At 47.0% G+C, this 19,358-nt stretch overlaps 1 protein-coding gene across 7 annotated transcripts in view; it reads right to left on the bottom strand.

Annotated features, from left to right (window-relative positions):
• The window catches only part of SPATA13 (spermatogenesis associated 13), a 198,314-nt gene that overhangs the window by 8,307 nt on the left and 170,649 nt on the right, over positions 1-19,358 (bottom strand). For all 7 annotated transcript variants that reach the window (XM_047722925.1, XM_047722932.1, XM_047722926.1 and 4 more), the window contains 6 exons: positions 10,718-10,854; positions 9,008-9,187; positions 8,462-8,647; positions 6,393-6,572; positions 4,375-4,607; positions 803-932 (listed from right to left, as the gene is read on the bottom strand). In XM_047722925.1, the coding sequence (XP_047578881.1) occupies positions 803-932; positions 4,375-4,607; positions 6,393-6,572; positions 8,462-8,647; positions 9,008-9,187; positions 10,718-10,854 (1,046 nt within the window). The remainder of the gene's footprint in view (positions 1-802; positions 933-4,374; positions 4,608-6,392; positions 6,573-8,461; positions 8,648-9,007; positions 9,188-10,717; positions 10,855-19,358) is intronic.

The following is a 19,358-nucleotide window of genomic DNA, read 5'->3' on the forward strand; positions in this document are numbered from 1 at the left end:
GTTCACATATAGAAATGGCTTAGACTAGTGCCAGGCACGCAGGAAACACAACCGCCGTCGTTTTTATAAATAAATGTGCATACATGCACGTGCACATACGCACGCGGGACCAGTGTGACTAGCTTGAGCCAAGCACTGCATCTGCCACCGTCTTCCAGAATCCTCAGGAGAGCTCTATGAGGTAGCTAATATTTTCAAACCCATCTTAAGGATGAAAATCTTAATCTTGCCCAGATCATATCCAATTCAACCACAGGCAGTGAGAGTCCAGAGTCCATACACCCACCACACTATTTGTATTCTAAATGTTCTCCAGGGGCGCCTGGGTGGCACAGTCGGTTAAGCGTCCGACCCTTGGTTTCAGCTCTGGTAGTGATCTCAGGGTCGCAAGATAGAGCCCCGTGTCCCACTGTGCACTCAGCTCAGTCTGTGTAAGACTCTCCCTCTACCTTTCCTCACCCCCACACCCTCTCACTCTCAAATCAATAAATAATAAAAAAATGTTCTCCAGTTGGTCTCATGGAACATACTTTCCAGCAGGAAAGACAGAGCGTAAATAATAAATTAATTACAGACATTCTTCAGAGTGGATTTTTTTGGTGGAAGTGAGTTTCTGGTAAAGTAGCTGACTGTTAAGTTCAACCACCTGCCTCAAAGTACATATACCATTAAAGCCAAGAATATAAAGTTATAATGTATCAGTCACAGGATGTCACAGAACGTCATCAAACAAGACTACAGTGAGGGAGGGCGTGAGCAGTGCTGGGCGGCGGAGCAGGTGCGGGAAGGGGTGCGCACTTACCTCCCAGCCTACGATGGACACCTGCCACCGCGCTATCTTGTCTATGCTTTCCAGCCTGCGCTTGCGCTCATTGATCAGACAGGCCACGTTCTTCATGGCTTCATAGGCTGCCTTTATGTTGTTGTAATCACTGTAAAATAGGAGGTTCGTTTTAACCACAGAACCTGAAACCCATGAAACACGACTGACAAAGTAATATACTCCATCCTGGATTTGTATACTAATAGTCTAGACAGAGTAGGATTTAAATAACAGCCATTGTTTCCTTTTTCTTTTCCTCCATGAATAGACCACAGTCTCCATAGGTTAAGGGAAATGACCGAATGCAATCCGGCATTCTTCAGAATAAGAATCTTTTCATTCATTTCCCAGAAATCACAATGAATGAAAGTAAATGCCACAAGAAATAAAGTTTTAGTCACAGTGACAATGGATTATTTTCATTAATAAAGAAAGGATAGTCTTTATGACTGATTTGGTTCTCAGAGAGCCAGTTTTGCTATATAAAGTACTTTAAAAATAACTAACCATTCTCAAGAGAAATTATTTGCTCTGAGTCTCATCATCTACCATGTTCAAGAAAGGACACAAAGAAGACACAAGCCACAGAGGCTCTATGCGGGGAGTTACGTAAATGCTGACACCATACACAGCTGGTTGACAGACCTTTGTTTCTGGTGCTTCCTTATGCTACAGTCAGAGCAAACCGCAATATCCTCTGGAGGAGGCTCTTGTTCCTCAGCCTCTAAAACTGCAGGTACCAGGGAAACAAACTACAGGTCTACTTGCCACACAGACTAGAACAGAACCTGGCTCGAACTGGGAAGTATGACATTCAGGTTCTGCTCAGAGTTAATAATCTGGAGACATGTAAACCAATCATCCAGCTAATGATCTGAATTCTTTGCTTTCCAGCACTTTCCTGTGTCTTATAAGATAGAGCTTTTGGATCTCAGTAGCACCAAATTATATCCTCCTGCATAGCAAGGAAAGAAAGCCCTGGAAGCAGATTCTATTGTCTATTTACCAAACACAAATAACTCAGCCCCTGGGAAGTCCCTGGGCATTCCCCCACAAAGCAGACCCTGCTACCTCTAAACAGGCCTATTCATACTCAGCAGTGGAGCACAAAGGAAGAACAAAACAGACACAGGGGACTGCCAAAATAATGGAGCAACCACCCACCCTAGGCCTCCAGCAATAAAGAAAGTGTACAAAATAATTGTACATTTTTTCCTACAAGATGTTCTGTCAATTCTAGAGAAGAGGCAGAGTATAACCGTTTTTCAAAAAAAAATTTTTTTTTGTTTTCCTGAAGATAAGGAAATGGGTTTTCTGTCATTTCCTTTAAAAGGATTTGGGGGCGGGGGGAATAGCCAAAATAGGCAAAGGCCTCATACTGAAAAATGCCCTTAAAAAGGAAAAATTAACTACTAAAGGATGATGTATAGTCCCCTGGCCATACCTTGCCCATATTGGAATGTACCAATCTGCTTGTCCACGTCTGTCAAGATGTCTCTGCCTCTTATTCTCTTACATATTTTCTATAGTTCCTCATCATGGTGTATTTTTTTAACATTTTCTGCAAATTTGTGGCTCTCTTGACTTTGCTATTTTCCCTGCACTCAAGTTTTCTTATTTTTCCATCAGAAAAAGAAAAATATATATAGCTCTCTTCCCTTTTATCCATTTCAATGAACTCCTTTCTCTTATTCCTTTAATCTTAATTCTTTATACTAGCATCCATATCTAGCTTCTACTATTTGGTAACCTAGCTCTTTTTCTCCTTCCAGTTTCCAATCTAATTGCAAAAAGATTCCTTTTACAAGCCCTGTGTCTCCATAGGAGTCCAGCAGGCAGCAGACAGGGCGAAAGAATGTTCCTCCGTTAAGCACACCCCCAGGGCCAGGCGCTGCTGCAGATAATCTGACTGCTCTCAGGGCCACACTTAGCTGGTAGAACCCACAACTGTTGTGGTTTGGCATAGCATATTTCCTCTGGCTACAATCCTGTCCCCACTCTCTCATACTAGAACCTTCCAAGACCATCCGTTCAAGGGCTATAGGCACACTGAACGCTTTGTACCAGTGACACGGGAGTCACAGCTGAGGTTTGATTCTTACCTAAAACAGTAAACTTCATCCTAAAGCCTTGCCCACTGGCATTCCAGCTCTGGCCTAGTGGGAACACAGCAATGCCCAACCAGTGGCACCTAAAGACACCACACAGCTGGGACCTGCACATCTCGGGGAATGGCACAGCATGACCTGCCCATTCCAACACTGAAGGGGTGAGATCTTACAAAAAAATCACAGCATGGTTACGCTTTATTCTGCACACGCAAGAAAACAGGGAGTTGTTATTAAGTAAGCAATGGATAACTTTTTGGCTCCCCTAGAAGAGCTTAGTTAAGGACAAAGCAAGTCACGCATGGAAATGGAGCTTTGTGGTAACTGTGATGAGAAGCCCCGTGCTCCAAGCACAAGGGGATGGGGTGGAATGGATCACGGAGACAGGCAAGCACCCAGGCTGGGCCTGAAAGGTCTTAGGGGTGCCTGCATGGCTCAGTCTGTTGAATGTCCACCTCCTGGTTTTGGCTCAGATCATGATCTCAGGATTGTGAGATCAAGCCTTGTGTCCAGCTCTAAGCTCAGCACAGAGTCGGCTTGGAGATTCTCCCTCTCTCTGCCTCTGCCCCTCCCCCCCGTTCCACATGGTCTCTTTCCTTAAATAAATCTTTAAAAAAAGAAAGGGCTTAGAGCTGGACAGGACCTCAATGGGATGCTTCTCCAAGCTAACCCTATGCATTACGCTGTATCCTTGAGATTTCCCCAGTCTTCCAGAAGTTTAAACTTTGGTAGTCCTCACCCCTCTCTAAAGTAGCGTTTTTGTTGCAGTACATGATACTGCTCCAAGGGGGAGCTGCTGTAGGACCGGGAGCAAAGTATTTTTGAAACTGTATTCACAATGGTGTCTTTTAAAAATTGCTCTTGGGGTGCCTGGGTGGCTCAGTGGGTTAAGCCTCTGCCTTCTGTTCGGGTGGTGATCCCAGGGTCCCGGGATCGAGCCCCACATCGGGCTCTCTGCTCAGCAGGGAGCCTGCTTTCCTTCCCCGCCCCCCACCTGCCTCTCTGCCTGCTTGTGATCTCTGTCAAATAAATAAATAAAATCTTTAAAAAAAAACTGTTCTTATTAACTACTGAGTAGCTACAAAAGAGGAGTTATAAAACAGACATCAGTTTTAATGGCCAATAGTACAATACAAATCCCTGTATGCTCCTGACACAGTTTAAGGATTATTCTTACTTTTTTAGTGTTTCTAGGAATGGATATTCTGGAGCCTCTTCCAACAACCCCAGTTTCAAGACTTTATAATCTCGAACATTCTAAGCAAAGTGACAATTTCTTCCATGACGCTAACCACTAACCAAGAGCGTCAAAGGGACCCCTAATCCTGCAGTCCGCCGCCACTCTGTGAAGCCCTGAGTGCTACCCCGGGAACCTGGGGTGCGGGGCTGACAGTGCAGGGTGGGCGCTGCACGCGCATCTACCAGCAGGCTTGCTGCTCCCACCTGTGCTCCGGCGTGGTGTACTTGAGAAGCTCGGCCAGCTGCAGAGGGTACTTGCATATCTTCTGCACTGGCGTGAGGAGGAAGCCGTCAATGGCGATGTCGATCATCTGCTGGAGCAGGCGGCACGCTTCGAAGAAGTGTCGGTACCTGCCCTGCTTCATCAGGTTGGACAGCTCCGTGCAGGCGCCCGGGTGGTTGTTACAGTACTCGGAATAGATGGCGAAGCCCTCTTGCTGGGAAGCAGAAGCACAGCTGCGTCAGACCAGGGTCCAGCTTCGGGCCACGACCTCTTCTCTGAGGTGGGGGTAGGGGGCACGTACAGACCAGGTGTGGGTGTGGCTGGAAGGGTGAGGGTGGGGGAGGGGCTATCTTTGTGGGGTGGCAGCTCTAGGACTTGGCGCCCTGGTCCCACACGAAGCCCCATTCCGTGTACCCCAAAAGTCGCACAGGGCTTCCATGGGAGAGAGGAACCCTCTGCCACCACTGTGTCTGCCCTAGCTCTGCTCTAAGGAAAAGGCAGGCACTATTCACAAATCCAACTCTCTCCCCCTCCTCCTCTTTACTTTCACTGATAAACATGGAGGTGATCATGACCATGAAGGCAGGATTCAAAGCCACCACCTGCTCCCCTCACTGCAAGTCCTCTCCTTAACCTCCTCCCACCTGGCTTCCACACGCAGGTCCCCTCTGATGTCTGATCGAAAGCCCCTGGATCACTTCCTTTCTCCCCAACCTCTCACTTCCAGGCTGCTGCCGCCCTGCTGGCCAACCTGTGCAGGCGTGGTGGGCTTCCCCCAGCTTCCACCGAGGCCGGAGGCCGGCTCGTAGTGGCCTACCCTGCCCGCAGCTGTGTGTCTTTCAGCCTGTGTCCTGCCTCACAGTTTATCCTTGTCCTTGCTCAACACAACATGTTGCCCGCCAGACGATTTCCCTACAAGACAGGTTTTTCCAACCCACCCGTCAATTCTTTGAGCCCCAACAGTCTGCAAGCGCTTCAAAGAGCTGCTTGCCCATGTTCCCCAAGAATAGTTTTGTCAGCTGGTGCTCAAAAATCCCCTGCCAACATCGCTATCTTTCCACATCCTTGCTGCAGCCCACCCTAGCCCCCAGGCCCCTTCTGCCCAGAAGCAGCACACCTTGTCCCTCAGCTAGACTCTCCGGTGGTCCAGGACCCCGGCAAGGCCCACACAACCTAGAGGTTCCACCTTCCCCAAGTCCTGCCCCCCTGCAGCCTGACCTTTGCTGACCTCTGAAGCCTCTCTTTCAGAACCTTCTGCTCTGGCCAAACAGGCCCGGTGCATTCGTGGGGCTGATCTTCCCACGCTTGGGGCCACCACAGCATTATTTCTGGCTGTTTAACATTAACCCACCCTGCCTCTGTGTAGCCATTGTGAGCACCCAGCGAGCACCACGTGAGACAGCTGTTGTCACTGCTGTCACTGTCACCATGATTACACCCATTTGGGCTGGGAATGAAGTCTCCTTCCTGTGAAATCTGTTAGTATTAAACATGGGCAGTCAATCCCCAGTTATAAGCCCACTATCACCACAAGACTGTTCTGAGGCAGTTTTCTGTATCCTCGGTCTGAATCCACACCTGCCCCTTACTCAGGTGTGACTCTGGGTCAGTTACTCTCTGGGCTATAGTTTCTGCATGTGGAAAATGGGTAAAATAATCATACCTTCTCCGTAGCAGGAGCTAATATAAGCAAACCCTGGAAACCATGCTTAACATACAAGAATCACTTAATAGGTATTATGAGAAATTATTCCAAATACAACCTCCTAAAACCCTCAAAACTGCATACAAATGGAAGATTTTGAAATCTTGAGGTATTTAGGTAAAGAGTAACCATATAAGTGAAGCAACTTAATTTACAGCTGACATCTCCAGTCCCTAGGAGATTAATCTAGCAAACAAAGTAAGAAACAGAACAAAAAGGACTCCTTTCTAGAGTGGAAAACATTTCAAAATTATTTAACCGGACATTAGAAAGAAGAAGTAACAGGTGACATACATGTTGAAGAAAGCAGGATCCTATTTCACTTAAATGAGGTTCCTCTTTATTGTACTGTTTCTCAAGGTCTTTCAGGAACTTTCTTTGGAATTTGTAAATATCTTCAATGTTTCCAAAAATGGTGGCTAGTTGTGCAACTGTGAACATTCCCGTGTGCTTGCGACACTGTCGAATATAGCCCTGCAAACAGCAAAGTAAACTTTTAAAAATTAATCTGGAGATTACAGCAATTATTTATTTGAATAATATAGTCTTGGGGACCCAAAGCCATTATTGCGGAAGGGATTTTAATTAGAGAAAATTATTTTAACCCTATGGGTCCCTGTTGGGATAATCATACCTCAGAGACTCCAGGGTGCTATGAATATTTTAAAATACAAAAGGAAAGAGAACAGGTGCATATGGCTGGATATGTACAGCAAGAAACTATATAAAGTTTTCAGATTATGTTCCTGAAACAAAGTTGATTGGTTTCAAATATTTTAAAGTGCAAACATTAGGAATGTCATACTTTTTCTAAATTCTTAAGATAATCATTCTCCCATCCCTAATTTCATTTCACAGCCGAGAAGACCTGTTAAATACAGCATGTCACAGCTTCATGAAGAGCTCATGCACTGGCTCAGTGTCACGGCAAAGAGCCAAGAACATCTTACCCAAGGATTCCACCATCACCTACTTTCTATAGAGAACATAAAGTTGCAGCTCTTTAATCCAAGGCCTGCACGGATTACAGCCCTATTCATTCTCCATGTACAACACCCTAGTTGTACTATGGCTGGGGTAGGAGTTAGTGCAGTGGGAAGGAAAAGGCCATAGATATGTGTAATAAGTATCCCCAAATCAGCATCATGTAATTACACAGCCTAAGCATACATACCACTGACTATTTGGTATGAACTGTAACAGAAAGACAATATAAAGGTTCAAAACGCAGGCTTTAAGGCAGACTGATCTAAATCCTAGCCCCACCACAGTAGCTACGATGTGCCTCAGTTCCCTCATCTGTAAGGGGGAGCAGGAGGCGTGGTAATAGGACAAGCTGATGAGAGTGTTTGTAGGAGTTAATCCAGGTCAAGGGATGGCACAAAGTCAAAGCCCAACAATCGTTAGCCATGATTTCTTTTCCTAAAATGGTGAATTAAAGAAACTCCTTTAACTAGACACTTACAGGGAACAAGATAGATAGCATCAATAAGCTAAACATTGGGCGCCTGGGCGGCTTAATCAGTTAAGTGGCTGCCTTCCGTTCAGGTCATGATCCCACGGTCATGGCATCAAGCCCCACATCGGGCTCCCTGCTCAGTGGGAAGCCTGCTTCTCCCTCTCCCTCTGCCTGCTGCTCTGCCTACTTGTGCTCCCTATCTCTCTGTCAAATAAATAAAAAAGAAAAAAAAATTAGCTAAACATCGCTCTATATTTATGGGGCCAGTTAATCCGATTCTAAAACAGGCACTTGTCTCACTTTAGCCTGTCTTCAGCGCTGAATGTCCGCAGCCGAGCTGAGAGCGCAGAACTCAACATTCACAGCCAGGACAGTGGAATGAGGAGATGGGGCCAACACCAGTGCCGTGTCAGGCTCGTAGAGAACCCACAGAGACAAAGACTGTCACTGGACAAGTAAAATTTATTGCCTAATAGAATACCATGACACTGCAGAACATGGCCTTGGATATCACTAGGTAAAACCGATTTTTCTTTTTTTTTTTGGTCTGCATCTAAATGGCTCAGAACCTCATCTGCGAGTCTGTGATTGTAAACAGTGACAGACCTTTGTAACATCACGTGGGTTTCACTGAAAGGATGTTGCCTCCTCTGAAAGGCATTCACTCTGAATCATCTCGGGAGGTCAGTCCTCAGAGCATTAGTTGCATAGCGCCCAGAAAATTGACTATAACAGAGAGCCACTGATGCTCACGGGGGCAGAAAAGCACTGAATGAAGGCGGAGTCTGTGCAGGGACCACCTGGACCAAAAGGTGTGAGGAGAAGGGAGGGCTATGGAAAAGTGTATAAAATGAGGGTTTGGCTGAGGACCACCTTGGGGAGTCCACAGGGTCTGGGGTCTTACCTCACAGATGTCCTTGAGGTGCTTGATGTACACGCGCTCAGTGTTCATGATCTCCTGGATGACATTGGTCCTCATCTGGTGCTTGCTCTCTGAGTGTTTGTGGCGGTTCTTGCTGGCATCTTCCTCCTGTTCCTCGCCCTGGGTGCTGCTGGAATTCTCCGACAGCTCCTCCTGATTGACGCGCAACTGCGGGCCACACACAGGTGACAAGTGACTTGGGGGAAGGCGGTAACAGAAGCAGGCGGAAGGCCCCCCAGGGTTTCCGCTTCTCTGCGGCTGTGAGGAAGGCAGCCTGGCCCGAGGCTAAGTCTTCACGTACTCACAGAACCACAGCAGGGCCAGTGGCTCCAACCACTGCAGCAATGTTAAACAACTAGTTGACCATGGTTGAAATGTTTCCTTCAATCCAGTCTAATTACTGAAAGCTTTCATTAAACTGATTACAAAGAACTGAACCTGGATTGAGGGGGCTCGAGCCTGACACCACAACTCTACCACTCCCCCACAGATCGTTTTGAGAAGGGTTTGTAAGCGCCACACACTTACTCTGACAAAGCTTGCGGGGAACCAGGCCTCCTTGTCCTCATTCCGGCCCCACCACCAGTCCTTGTTAGAGGCTTCCAGGACCTGGATGACATCTCCTGCCTTGAAGCCCAATTCCTGGTCATCCATGGTCACGTGGTCCCATAAGGCTTCGGCACAGACCACACTGCCATCGCTGATCAGCTGCAATGGGGACATGTGCTTAGTGCAAAAGCAGGTGGAAGAAGAACAAGGGGCATGCTGTGAGCTCTCCTAGGGGGACAAGGACATCTCCTACCTCGTACACACCATTGGCTTACAGTCAATACTTAGTGTTTGTTACACAAAATGAATTTCCATATTAAGGAAAACAAAATCAGGTAGGCGTCTCTCATATGCTCTTAAAGGATACCCCAAATCTACTTTTTTTTAAAGAAAGTATAAAAAATGGCTCACTCAGCCGTATGTCAGTTATTTAATGAATATGAATATCTGGAATATTCACCACCAAAATGGCTTCTGAGCAAACAACACGGAGCCAGGCCTCTAACGGTTGTGCGCATACTTGACTGCAAGACCCTCAGGACTTACTCCTCAGACTTCATTCATAGTCTGGGGCGCCTGGGTGGCTCAGTGGTTTAAGCCTCTGCCTTCGGCTCAGGTCATGATCTCAGGGTCGTGGGATCGAGCCCCACATCGGGCTCTCTGCTCAGCAGGGAGCCTTCTTCCCCCACCTCCTCTGTCTGCCTCTCTGCCTGCTTGTGATCTCTGGCTGTCAGACTTCATTCACTGTCTGAATCAACTGTTAGTCTAACTTTATAGTCCACGACCATTAAAGAGAACCAGCTTGATCTCCAGATTCTTAGCAGATTCCTTTAAAAAGGAAAGCACAGACACAGCTCGCCTGTCAGTCAGCCATGGGTGGGGGGCCGCAGGTCCCCTCAGCCCCCGGGGACATCGTCACACTCTACAGCAACAGCGGGTATTACTAATGGAAATGCTAGGTCACTGAGAACGGACACTCCACAGGTTCTAATCAAGAATGCCAAAAGCTGGTAAGTGCCTTCTGGAAAGATTCCCATAAAAGGGGTGAAGACGCACAGAGGTGGAAAAAACTCCAGATCTCTAGTGAGAAATACGTGGTTAATTTCAGCTCTGCCATTTATGAGCAAATGACATGGCCTCTTAGCTTCAATGTTTGTTAAAATATGGGTAATAATTATAACATCTACCTCTTAGACTGGCTGTGAGATCTTTCCGAGATAACGTTAGGAAGAGCATTTTGTAAGCTGAAAAGCGCTACCCGAACACCAAGCAGCAGTTGCTGCTCTCCTACTTAGTTGGTGAAGAGCACAGTCATCTGGAAAACTCAGTCACATAAACTGTCCTCACAAATGCTAGAATGTCAGAGTTCAAGGTGTTAGAATATGTTTGGTAAGAAATAATCAAGACGGGGTGCGTGGGTGGCTCAGTCAGCTAGGCATCCGGCTCAGATCATGATCTCAGGGTTATGGAACTGAGCCCCATGTTGGGCTCCACACTCAGTGGTGGGTAGTCTGCTTGAGATTCTCTCCCTCTGCCCCTCTCCCCACACGTGCTCGCTCGCTCTAATCTTTTTTAAAACGAGAGAGAGAGAAAGAAAAACAAAGAAGCAAGAGGGCAAAGTCTGAAGTGATTCAGCACCCTGAAAACTGGGTATCCAAGATTTGCCCCTGCTGAGTGTGACTTGAGTACCTCGTTGATGGCCAGCTGCTCCCCGCCTGGCTGTAGGTATCTGGGGTTCGCCTGACACAGGTCTTCATAGCTATAGTCCTCCTCACTGCCGTTGTCATCCACTAAGGCCGTGGACTCAGTACCTCCATCTGAAGAGACTAAAAAAGAAACAGCGAGGTTTATGGTTAAAAGGACACAGCTAACAACAACAACAACAAAAAATTTAGTGACAAAATAAATCACCTTTGAGAACATACCCCTAAGGGGAAGCAATCACTTTTGTCTTACCCAGAATAAGAAATCATTAGAAAACTCCCGCAGCTCTATCGATCCAAAGGTAGCAGTTGTGCGAGGAGCCGGGGTTGAGTTTACAGTGAGCAGGAAGGAGAGCATCTCAGAGAATACTGCCGATGTTAACCCACAGCATTATTCTGTCACTTAGGATACTGAGTAAACTAGGTGTGATGTGGCTGGCAATGTGTGCTCCATGGTGGACACAGAGTATATAAATGCAGATCATATTTCTAAGTCCTGCGTTGGTAGCGTCCTAAGTGGAAACACGCAGTCATTCTCTCCAGGTGTCCATGATATAAAGAGGTTGGAATTTATAATACCAGGGTCAGGCATGACACAGGACCTTTGCCAAAGAAGGGAGAAAGATCTTTTAAGGGTGGCTGCGGCATTCTGGAATGCCCACCTTGGCATTCAGATGTCTCCTTCTGGGGACAGTGGGCTACTCTTACCAAGGCTAATTTGTCATCCAGCAGAGGGAATTATAAAGAGAAGAACACTCCTTGTGAAGAAGACAGGGAGAGCCTATGGGATAGCAGCTGGCTTATTAAGATACTGAGATGGCTCTTGATTGACAACAAAATGTGGCTGGATCCAAAGCACGTGGTGTATGGACACCCATCCATCCAGTGCAAGATGAGACTTGAAAAGCAAGGTGGGGGATGCGGGTGCCTCAAGGGTCCACCTTCAGCATTCTGAGTAGGAAGTCACAGGTTTTGAAGACAGTGACACTCCAGAATGGGTTTTAGAGTCCCAGAGCCTGGTCTGAATTCTAGCCCTGCCCCTCTACAGGCATGGGACCCAGCAACTTCCTCTCTTGGAGTTTCCTCCTCCTGTTGTACAAACTATTTTCTTTCTCTTTGGAGAATGAGGTGAGGTGATGTGTGGCAAGTTCCTAGCATCCTTGATTCATGGTTGGGACTCACTAAAAGAGGGTTTGGTGATGAGGGCAGCGCATGTGATGGGAGCCCCGCTGGAGGAGGAGGGCTCCGCCACAGCAGCGTGAGGGAGGGGCTGGGTACAGACACCAGGCCCCGGAAACCCGCTGGGGAAACAGTGGGGTAGCTGGAGAGTGGTACCCAGGTGCCGCATCAGGGGAATGGCAAGGAGAACTGAAAGTCAAGGATGCTGTTTGTGCAGGTGGAGTTGACGACAGAGCAACAGAGACAGTGAAGTCAATGATGACTTGGAAAATCCCAAAGCAAAGTCAAAGAAGCCAGTGGGAAGGAAGAAGGCCAGTGTGAGATCGCAGTGGGAGAGTGCTGTCTGCTCTTGCCTTTTGCAAGGACTTGCAAATCTGGATTTCTAGGAACTACCATCAGGGGTCTTCTTTCTCAACTAAGCAACTTTTTTTTTTTTTTTAATGAAATACTTCTATTCCTCATTTTGTACTAAGTCTTCAAACCTGGCATGCCTTTTACATTTGCAGCCCATCCCATGGAGACGAGCTGCGCTGTAGGTACTCCACAGAGCCGTCCAGCCTCAGACCATGGCCCCGACCTCGGCATACAGGGCCCCATGGCTTCCCTCCTGTCATTTCAGCCAGGCTGCTGTCGTGAACAACTTTTTAAAGAAACGCACTCTGGGAGCACCTGGGTGGCTCAGTTGGTTAAGTGTCTGACTCTGGATTTTGGCTCAGGTCATGATCTCAGGATCATGAGATCAGGCCCCACTTCAGGCTCTGTGCTGGGCGTGGAGCCTGCTTGGGAGTCTCTGCCTCCCTCACCCTCTGCCCCTCCTCCCACTCCACTTGCACACACGCTCTCTAAAAACAATTAAAAATTGAAAAATAAAATAAAAGCAACACACTGTGTAAACTGAGCCTAGATTTCTTACACTAAAATAATGGTAACTACTGAAAAAGATTTGTGACAATGGGTGATGATCAACATCATGAAAATTAGTTCTAAAATCATATTATGTGCGTCAGATTCTCAAGTTTTCCCTACCGTGCACAGACAGGACTATGATTAAAATGATGAATTCAAGCCAAATAAAGGAAACTAAGGAGATGCAGGGAGACAGAGGATGAGCGCCTCTTCACAAGGTGCCCCCCACTCCTTGATGCCCATCCTGTGTGCCTGAGCGCCAGACAGAGCCCCTCTCAACGATGCCCGACATACCAGGTCTCCACAAGGGCTCGGGCTTACCCATGCTTTCCTATGGCTTGGGTGTCCATCTATACTCGGGAAGCCCCTACAACCCAGCTGTAGCCTCTTCTTCAAAGCCCCCCTCTTGTGAGCCCAAGTGAGGCCAGCTGCTCCACAGGCCTTCCTCCAGCTTACTTTTATGACCCTAGGTATGTGGTGAGTCATAGCCATTGGTCTGAGTATCTCTGTCCCAGTTAGGATACCATATGGTAGACCGTCTCCCCATGCATGGGACAGTGCACTGGATGTCAGGGCAGTGAGCTTGGAATCAGAGGACACCTCTGCGGTGAGGACAGAGTTCCTGGGCTCCAACCACCCTACCTCACATCACATCCCCTTGCTGTTGCCATGCTCAGTTTCATTCAGGGAAGATCAGGGTCTGTATCTGAGAGAGAAACGTACGAGCTGCCTCAAAGATGAACAATGCAGGGGCGGAATGTCCCTGGAGCTGAGCACAAAGTCTAGAAGCAAATGGAAACTCTTCATAACCCTGGCACGGCCTGGCAGACTGCGAGATTGCTGGCTGATTCACCATGGAAGAGAGGCAGCGCCTGGCTTGTGTCAGTGCAGGTGGTCCAGGAGAAGGGAATGTGGAGAGGTGGGCAGCGGGCAGCCAGCTGCGGGTGTGCGTGTGCACATGAGTGTGCGTCTGTCCCCAGTGGGAGGCATGGCCACATAGCAGGGTTTCTGTCTCACGCGGCTTCCCTCTGGAGTGTGATGCCGGAGGTGTGTCTGTTGCCTAATGCTGGTGGCTTTGAGTGAGGCCCTGGAGAAAGGCCGCCTTGTCTGAGAAGTGTGCGTGAGCTCTGTAAGAGCCTGGATACTGAGTGGTACCTGGGCCCCCTATGCTGAGGTCAGAGTGGTTGCAGGCAGAGAACATGAGGTCACCCAGCCTAGGGCACTGTCCTGGTGTGTATATTTGAGGGAGAGGGGGTGGAGGGAGAAAGTCTTGAGGAAGCAAATACAAGCTTTTTGTACATGCGTGAGTCTTTCTTATTTGCCTACAAAAAACAAAACCCAAAACAAAACAAAACAAAACAAAAAACAAAAGAATACCACTAAAGCTCCAAGCCTTCTCTAACCAGAGACCCTGGAGCAGCCGCTCGACTACCGTGCCCAACAGCTACCTCAGCTAACAGCTGAAAAGTTCAACCGCTCCTGCGTAAGGAAGATGCATGCAAACGCTTGGTCTTTAAGGAGGCCCTAAGCGGCAGGAATCTGCACATGTCCGCCAACACTGATCTGGCACAGCCTGGCACCAATGGCATTCTTCCCATCATTTTTCAGCCATGGCTACTGAGCCAAAAGGAGGGAAATGCAGGAAATGAAAGGTACCTGGGCCTCCTGCCCACAGCAAAGCCCTGAAAATGACACTTTTCCCTCAAAAACCCACTGAACATCGTTTTCCAGGGAGAAGTCTTTACCATTTGATCTGGCTGTTGCCATGGAAATCAGTTTGGGGAAGCCAGTGGTGATAACGCACTAACTCACAATTTACAGGAGTCTAATGAGAAAGGGATTCCATTGAAAAAATGCTACACCTCTACAGGAAGTAGCAGGATCAAATTGTCTGGAAATCTGAACCTTCATCTACTGAATGATCTGAGTTTTCATAAACACTTAGAAAACTATCTCTGAGCTGCACCCTGAGAAAGTTTCCAAAGTGATGGTTTCCACAGTGCAGATTAATGTTCACTAATCACTGCAGAAACAAGACAGTTCTAGGGGGCCAGGTGGGGTCAGCTGACTTAGTGTTCCAGTGGGTGAGTGAGGTACGGCAGGAGGCCTGCAGTGAAAGCCTAAGCAGTGTGGAACACAAACACTTGGGCAAATACCCTAGCTTTATAGACTGTCTAGCTAAATGACCTTGGCACCTTTCACTTATCCTCCCCCAACCTCAGTTTTCCAGTCTGTAAAATGGGAGTAAGTGTACACGTTTTCTCTATTCAGAGGTCATTCTTTTTCTTCTACTGCACACATGCCACACCCAGCTCATCAGCAAATCCTGACTTTCCCTTGAGAATGAGTCCAGAATCTGGCCTGTTCTCACTGCTCTCCCACCTCTCCAGGCAGGTCACTCCAGCAACCCCTCTCCCTGTGATTCTCCCAGCCCCACCCACCACACACACACACTCTGCACTTCCCAGCCCTGTCACTGGGCTCTGGTTCTGATGGCTGCTCCATCCCTAGGCGGGGCTCTCCCTTGGGGGTGGGGGCGGCGCTGTTCCCTGTGCCTGATACCCTCCCACAAGCAAAGGAGAGTCAGGCCAAGTCCTTCCCTGACTGGCCCGTTCAAAACCACCCCTCTCTCCACCCCTGATCTTTTTTCTTCATTCATTTTTCTCCATAGCACCTCTGATCATCTAATATAATTTGTGTGCTATCTGTTTCTCCAACTAAAATGCAAACTACATAAAGGCAGTAAGTTTGTCTGCTTTGTTCTTAACTGCATTTCTAGTCCCTGGACCACTGCCTGGCACACACAGGCACTAAGTATTTGCTGGCTGGCTGGCTGGATGGATGGAAATACAACCAACACACAGTCCAAGAAGAGCAGGGCTCTTGGTCAGACAGACTTGGCTTCAAATAACAGTGCTGCATAAAAATGGTTTTTGGTGTTTTGTTAGTAGTTTGAGTCCTTGGTCAAGTTTCTTTCTCAACCTTTCACCTGCCAAACTGTCAAATACAGATAGTAGTAGTCATTTGTAAATCCTCAACAAGTAATTTACTCCTACATGACTGTGAACTTCCAGTGAAACAATACATAAAAGCACTCTGAGTAAACTGAAAAACATTACAGAAAGGCAAGATGATTTCCCTCAGCATCCTAATGCACCAGGCCCAGAGCTGCTATTTTGCGTAACTCGGCTCATATATCCCTCAGGGCAGTTGCTGTGTGGTAGAGACTGATGGTTTCCCCAACTTCCAGATGAGTAAACTGACACCCCAGGAGGGCACGGCATGTGTGGCAGGGGTCAAGCCCGTGTCATCAGCTCCTCCTCCCTGGCATGGCTGCCTCTACCAGGTCTACCCTTGTAATCAGTGATAAGACCAAAACTACTGGACACCCCAATCTTAGTACTTCTACAGCATTCTGGAGCGAAGCCGTGTCCACCCATCCCCTGCTCATCTTGCCTCCCTTTTTTTCCTACTCCTGACCCCAGCTCCCAACTACGTCTGTGATGATCTGATTTTCCATATTATCCTTTTCCCTTCACGACTTTAAAGTCTGTTCTCAGTCTACGACTCCTTGTATTTCTGTCCTATAGTTTATACACATTTTACGGAGTTGGGGTTTTCAAGTCTGCTGTCCGGATGGGAGGGATTTTAGTGCTGCAGTCTGAGGCTGCCTCTGGGCAAACACACTGTCCTTACACTTGTGTTTCCCTTCTGAGCCCGGAACTTCTTTAGAGGAGGGACAGGGTCTGTTTTTGTATCCCTAGCACCTGGCATAAAACCTGGCAGAGAGAAGGCACTCAAAACCTTGTTTTTTAACTGAACTGCAAATTGCTGATGAGTAAACTAAGGTTCCGAGAATTTAAACTATTTAATGGGGCTACACAATGCTGGATCTGAGGCCGATGTCATAGTGGTCTTCCTGCTTGCCGTCCCCACCTGGCTCCCTGCCAGCCATCCTATAGCTCACTTTTACGGTAAACTGATTTTCTGTCTGTACCTTTTCTTTCTTTCTCTTTTTAAGTACAGTTGATAGACGATGCTACTTAAGCTGAAGGTGCACCACACAGTAATTTGACAACACTGTGCTTTGTTCGCAAGTGGAGTTCCCGTCTGTTTCCACAGGACGCTATTACAATGTCATGGATTATTTTCCATATGCTGTGTCTTTTATTCCTGAGACTTATCCAAGGTGAACTTCTTAAAACAACAGTTTCATCATTTTCACTACAAACTATATAGAGGCTATCCACTGCATTCTGACAATTCTCCTGCAGCAGTTCAAGGCCTTCTGCAATCTGACCCCACTCTACCTAGCAGACCTTCCTTCCCACCGTGTGCCAAAGCCCACAGTCGCCTCTTAATGGACAGGCCTCTGCACAAAGAGCAGGTCTGTGCCACTGGCCATGTGGACCACAGGCTTCTTCATGCCACCTCATCACTCCCTAAGTAAGTATGATCTCATTTAACTTAATGGCCTCAAAATCTTCAACTATAGATCAAGGTCAGTCAATGTGACTTTTTCTCTGGGAGAATTTTACATGATGTGGAGCTACGATAAATTCTCAAAATGTACTTTAGCAAAATTAGGAGAAATGAATATATTCTAATAATAAAAAGAATACATTTAGGGGCACCTGGGTGGCTCAGTGGGTTAAGCGTCTGCCTTCGGCTCAGGTGGGATCCCAGGTTCCTAGGATCGAGCCCCACATCAGGCTCCCGGCTTAGCGGGGAGCCTGCTTCTCCCTCTCCCTCTGCCTGCCACTCTGCCTACTTGTGCTTTCTTTCTCTCAGTCAAATAAATAAGTAAAATCTTAAAAAAAAAAAAGGAATAAATTTAATGTCTTCCTTCCTTCCCTTCCTATTGTGGTTTAAAAAAACCAAAAACACATAGAATTAATTAACCATCTTAGCCATATTTAAGTGTACACTTCAATAGTGTTGTGTATTCACATGGTTGTGAACAGATCAGATCTCCAGAACTTTTTCATCTTGCAAAACGGAAACCTTATACTAATTTTCCCTCCTTCCTACCCGCTTCTTTGGCAGCCTCCTTCCTACTTTCTGTTTCTGTGATTTTAACTACTTGAGATACTTTAAGTGGGATCATACAGCATTCGTCCTTTTTTTTTTTTTAAAGATTTTATTTATTTATTTGACAGAGAGATCACAAGCAGGCAGAGACAGAGAGGGGCGGGGAAGCAGACTCCCTGCTGAGCAGAGAGCCCGATGTGGGACTCGATCCCAGGACTCTGGGATCATGACCTGAGCTGAAGGCAGAGGCTTAACCAGCTGAGCCACCCAGGGACCCAGCATTCGTCCTTTTGTGACTGGCTTATTTCAGTTAGCATCATGTCCTCGGGGTTCATCTGTGTAGCGTGTTGTCGGAATTTCCTTCCTTTTAAAGGTGGGATAATAGTCCATTGTACGTACACACTGTTTTCTAGATCCATTCATCTGTGGATGTGCCTGGGTTGCTCCCCACTCTTGGCCACTGTGAGTACTGCTGAAGGGAACATGGCTGTCCAAGATCTCTGTGAGATCCTGCTTTCAATTCTTTGGGATGTATACCCAGAAGTGGGACTACTGGATTACATGGTAATTCTATTTTAACTTCTTAAGGAACTTCCATACTGTTTTCCACAGGCCACCCCACTATATATGCTCACCAACAATGCACAGTGTTCTGATTTCCCTATATCCTCACCAAATGTATTTCTTTTGTTGAACACACAGGCATGGAAAAGCCTTTTTTTTTTTTTTTTTTTAAGAAAAGCCATTTTTGAAAACAATCTTGGAAACATGGAACAAAGATTGTTCTGGGTTAAAATCATTTTTAAAATTCTCCAAAGCCCTATATATACAATAAAATGGAAGCAGATACAGTGTGTTCTCTTTCCACAGAACTTCTTAAAGCTGCACTCAAGCCCAGCGAGACAACCTTTATCATGTGAAAGCTCTGTACACTGATTTTTAGCACATACCTCTGGCTCAGACCAATTATGAAACAACACACCTTTTTCCATAGAGTAAATATACAGAAATACTCTAAATTTGTATACAATGAATTTTTAAGGTGCTTGTTGAATTGTCACCACATCCTTCTGGAAAGGCTGTTGTTCCCTCGCACACCCCCCCACCAGGGTGCTGCTCTTGGGCTACCTTCTTTCTGTGGCACCCCTACCTCTGTCCCTTCTACAGTCGTACCTTCAGATTCAGCTCTGAATTCTCCTTTCCCCCCTAGATCCCTGCTTACTTCCTGAATGAACTGGTCGCCTCCCCAGGCCACAGCTGCCATCCGAGGGTGACTCCCCAGGCCAGTCGCAGCCTGACCTGATGCAGCTTTAGGAACAACTGGAGAGAGCCACACATCCCATAGAGAACAGACTATTTTTAAGTCAGCAGGACCAATGCAAACACAATTAGACATAATACAACCAGAGATGCCCCAAGGTATTATTATTATTTTTTTAAAGGCCAACAATAAACAGCTTCCACATTCTAAAGGAAAACATTCCTCAGGGAAGCAACAGACATTCTTCTGT

Source organism: Lutra lutra, chromosome 3, assembly GCF_902655055.1.
Source record: "Lutra lutra chromosome 3, mLutLut1.2, whole genome shotgun sequence".
Lineage (NCBI taxonomy): Eukaryota > Metazoa > Chordata > Mammalia > Carnivora > Mustelidae > Lutra > Lutra lutra.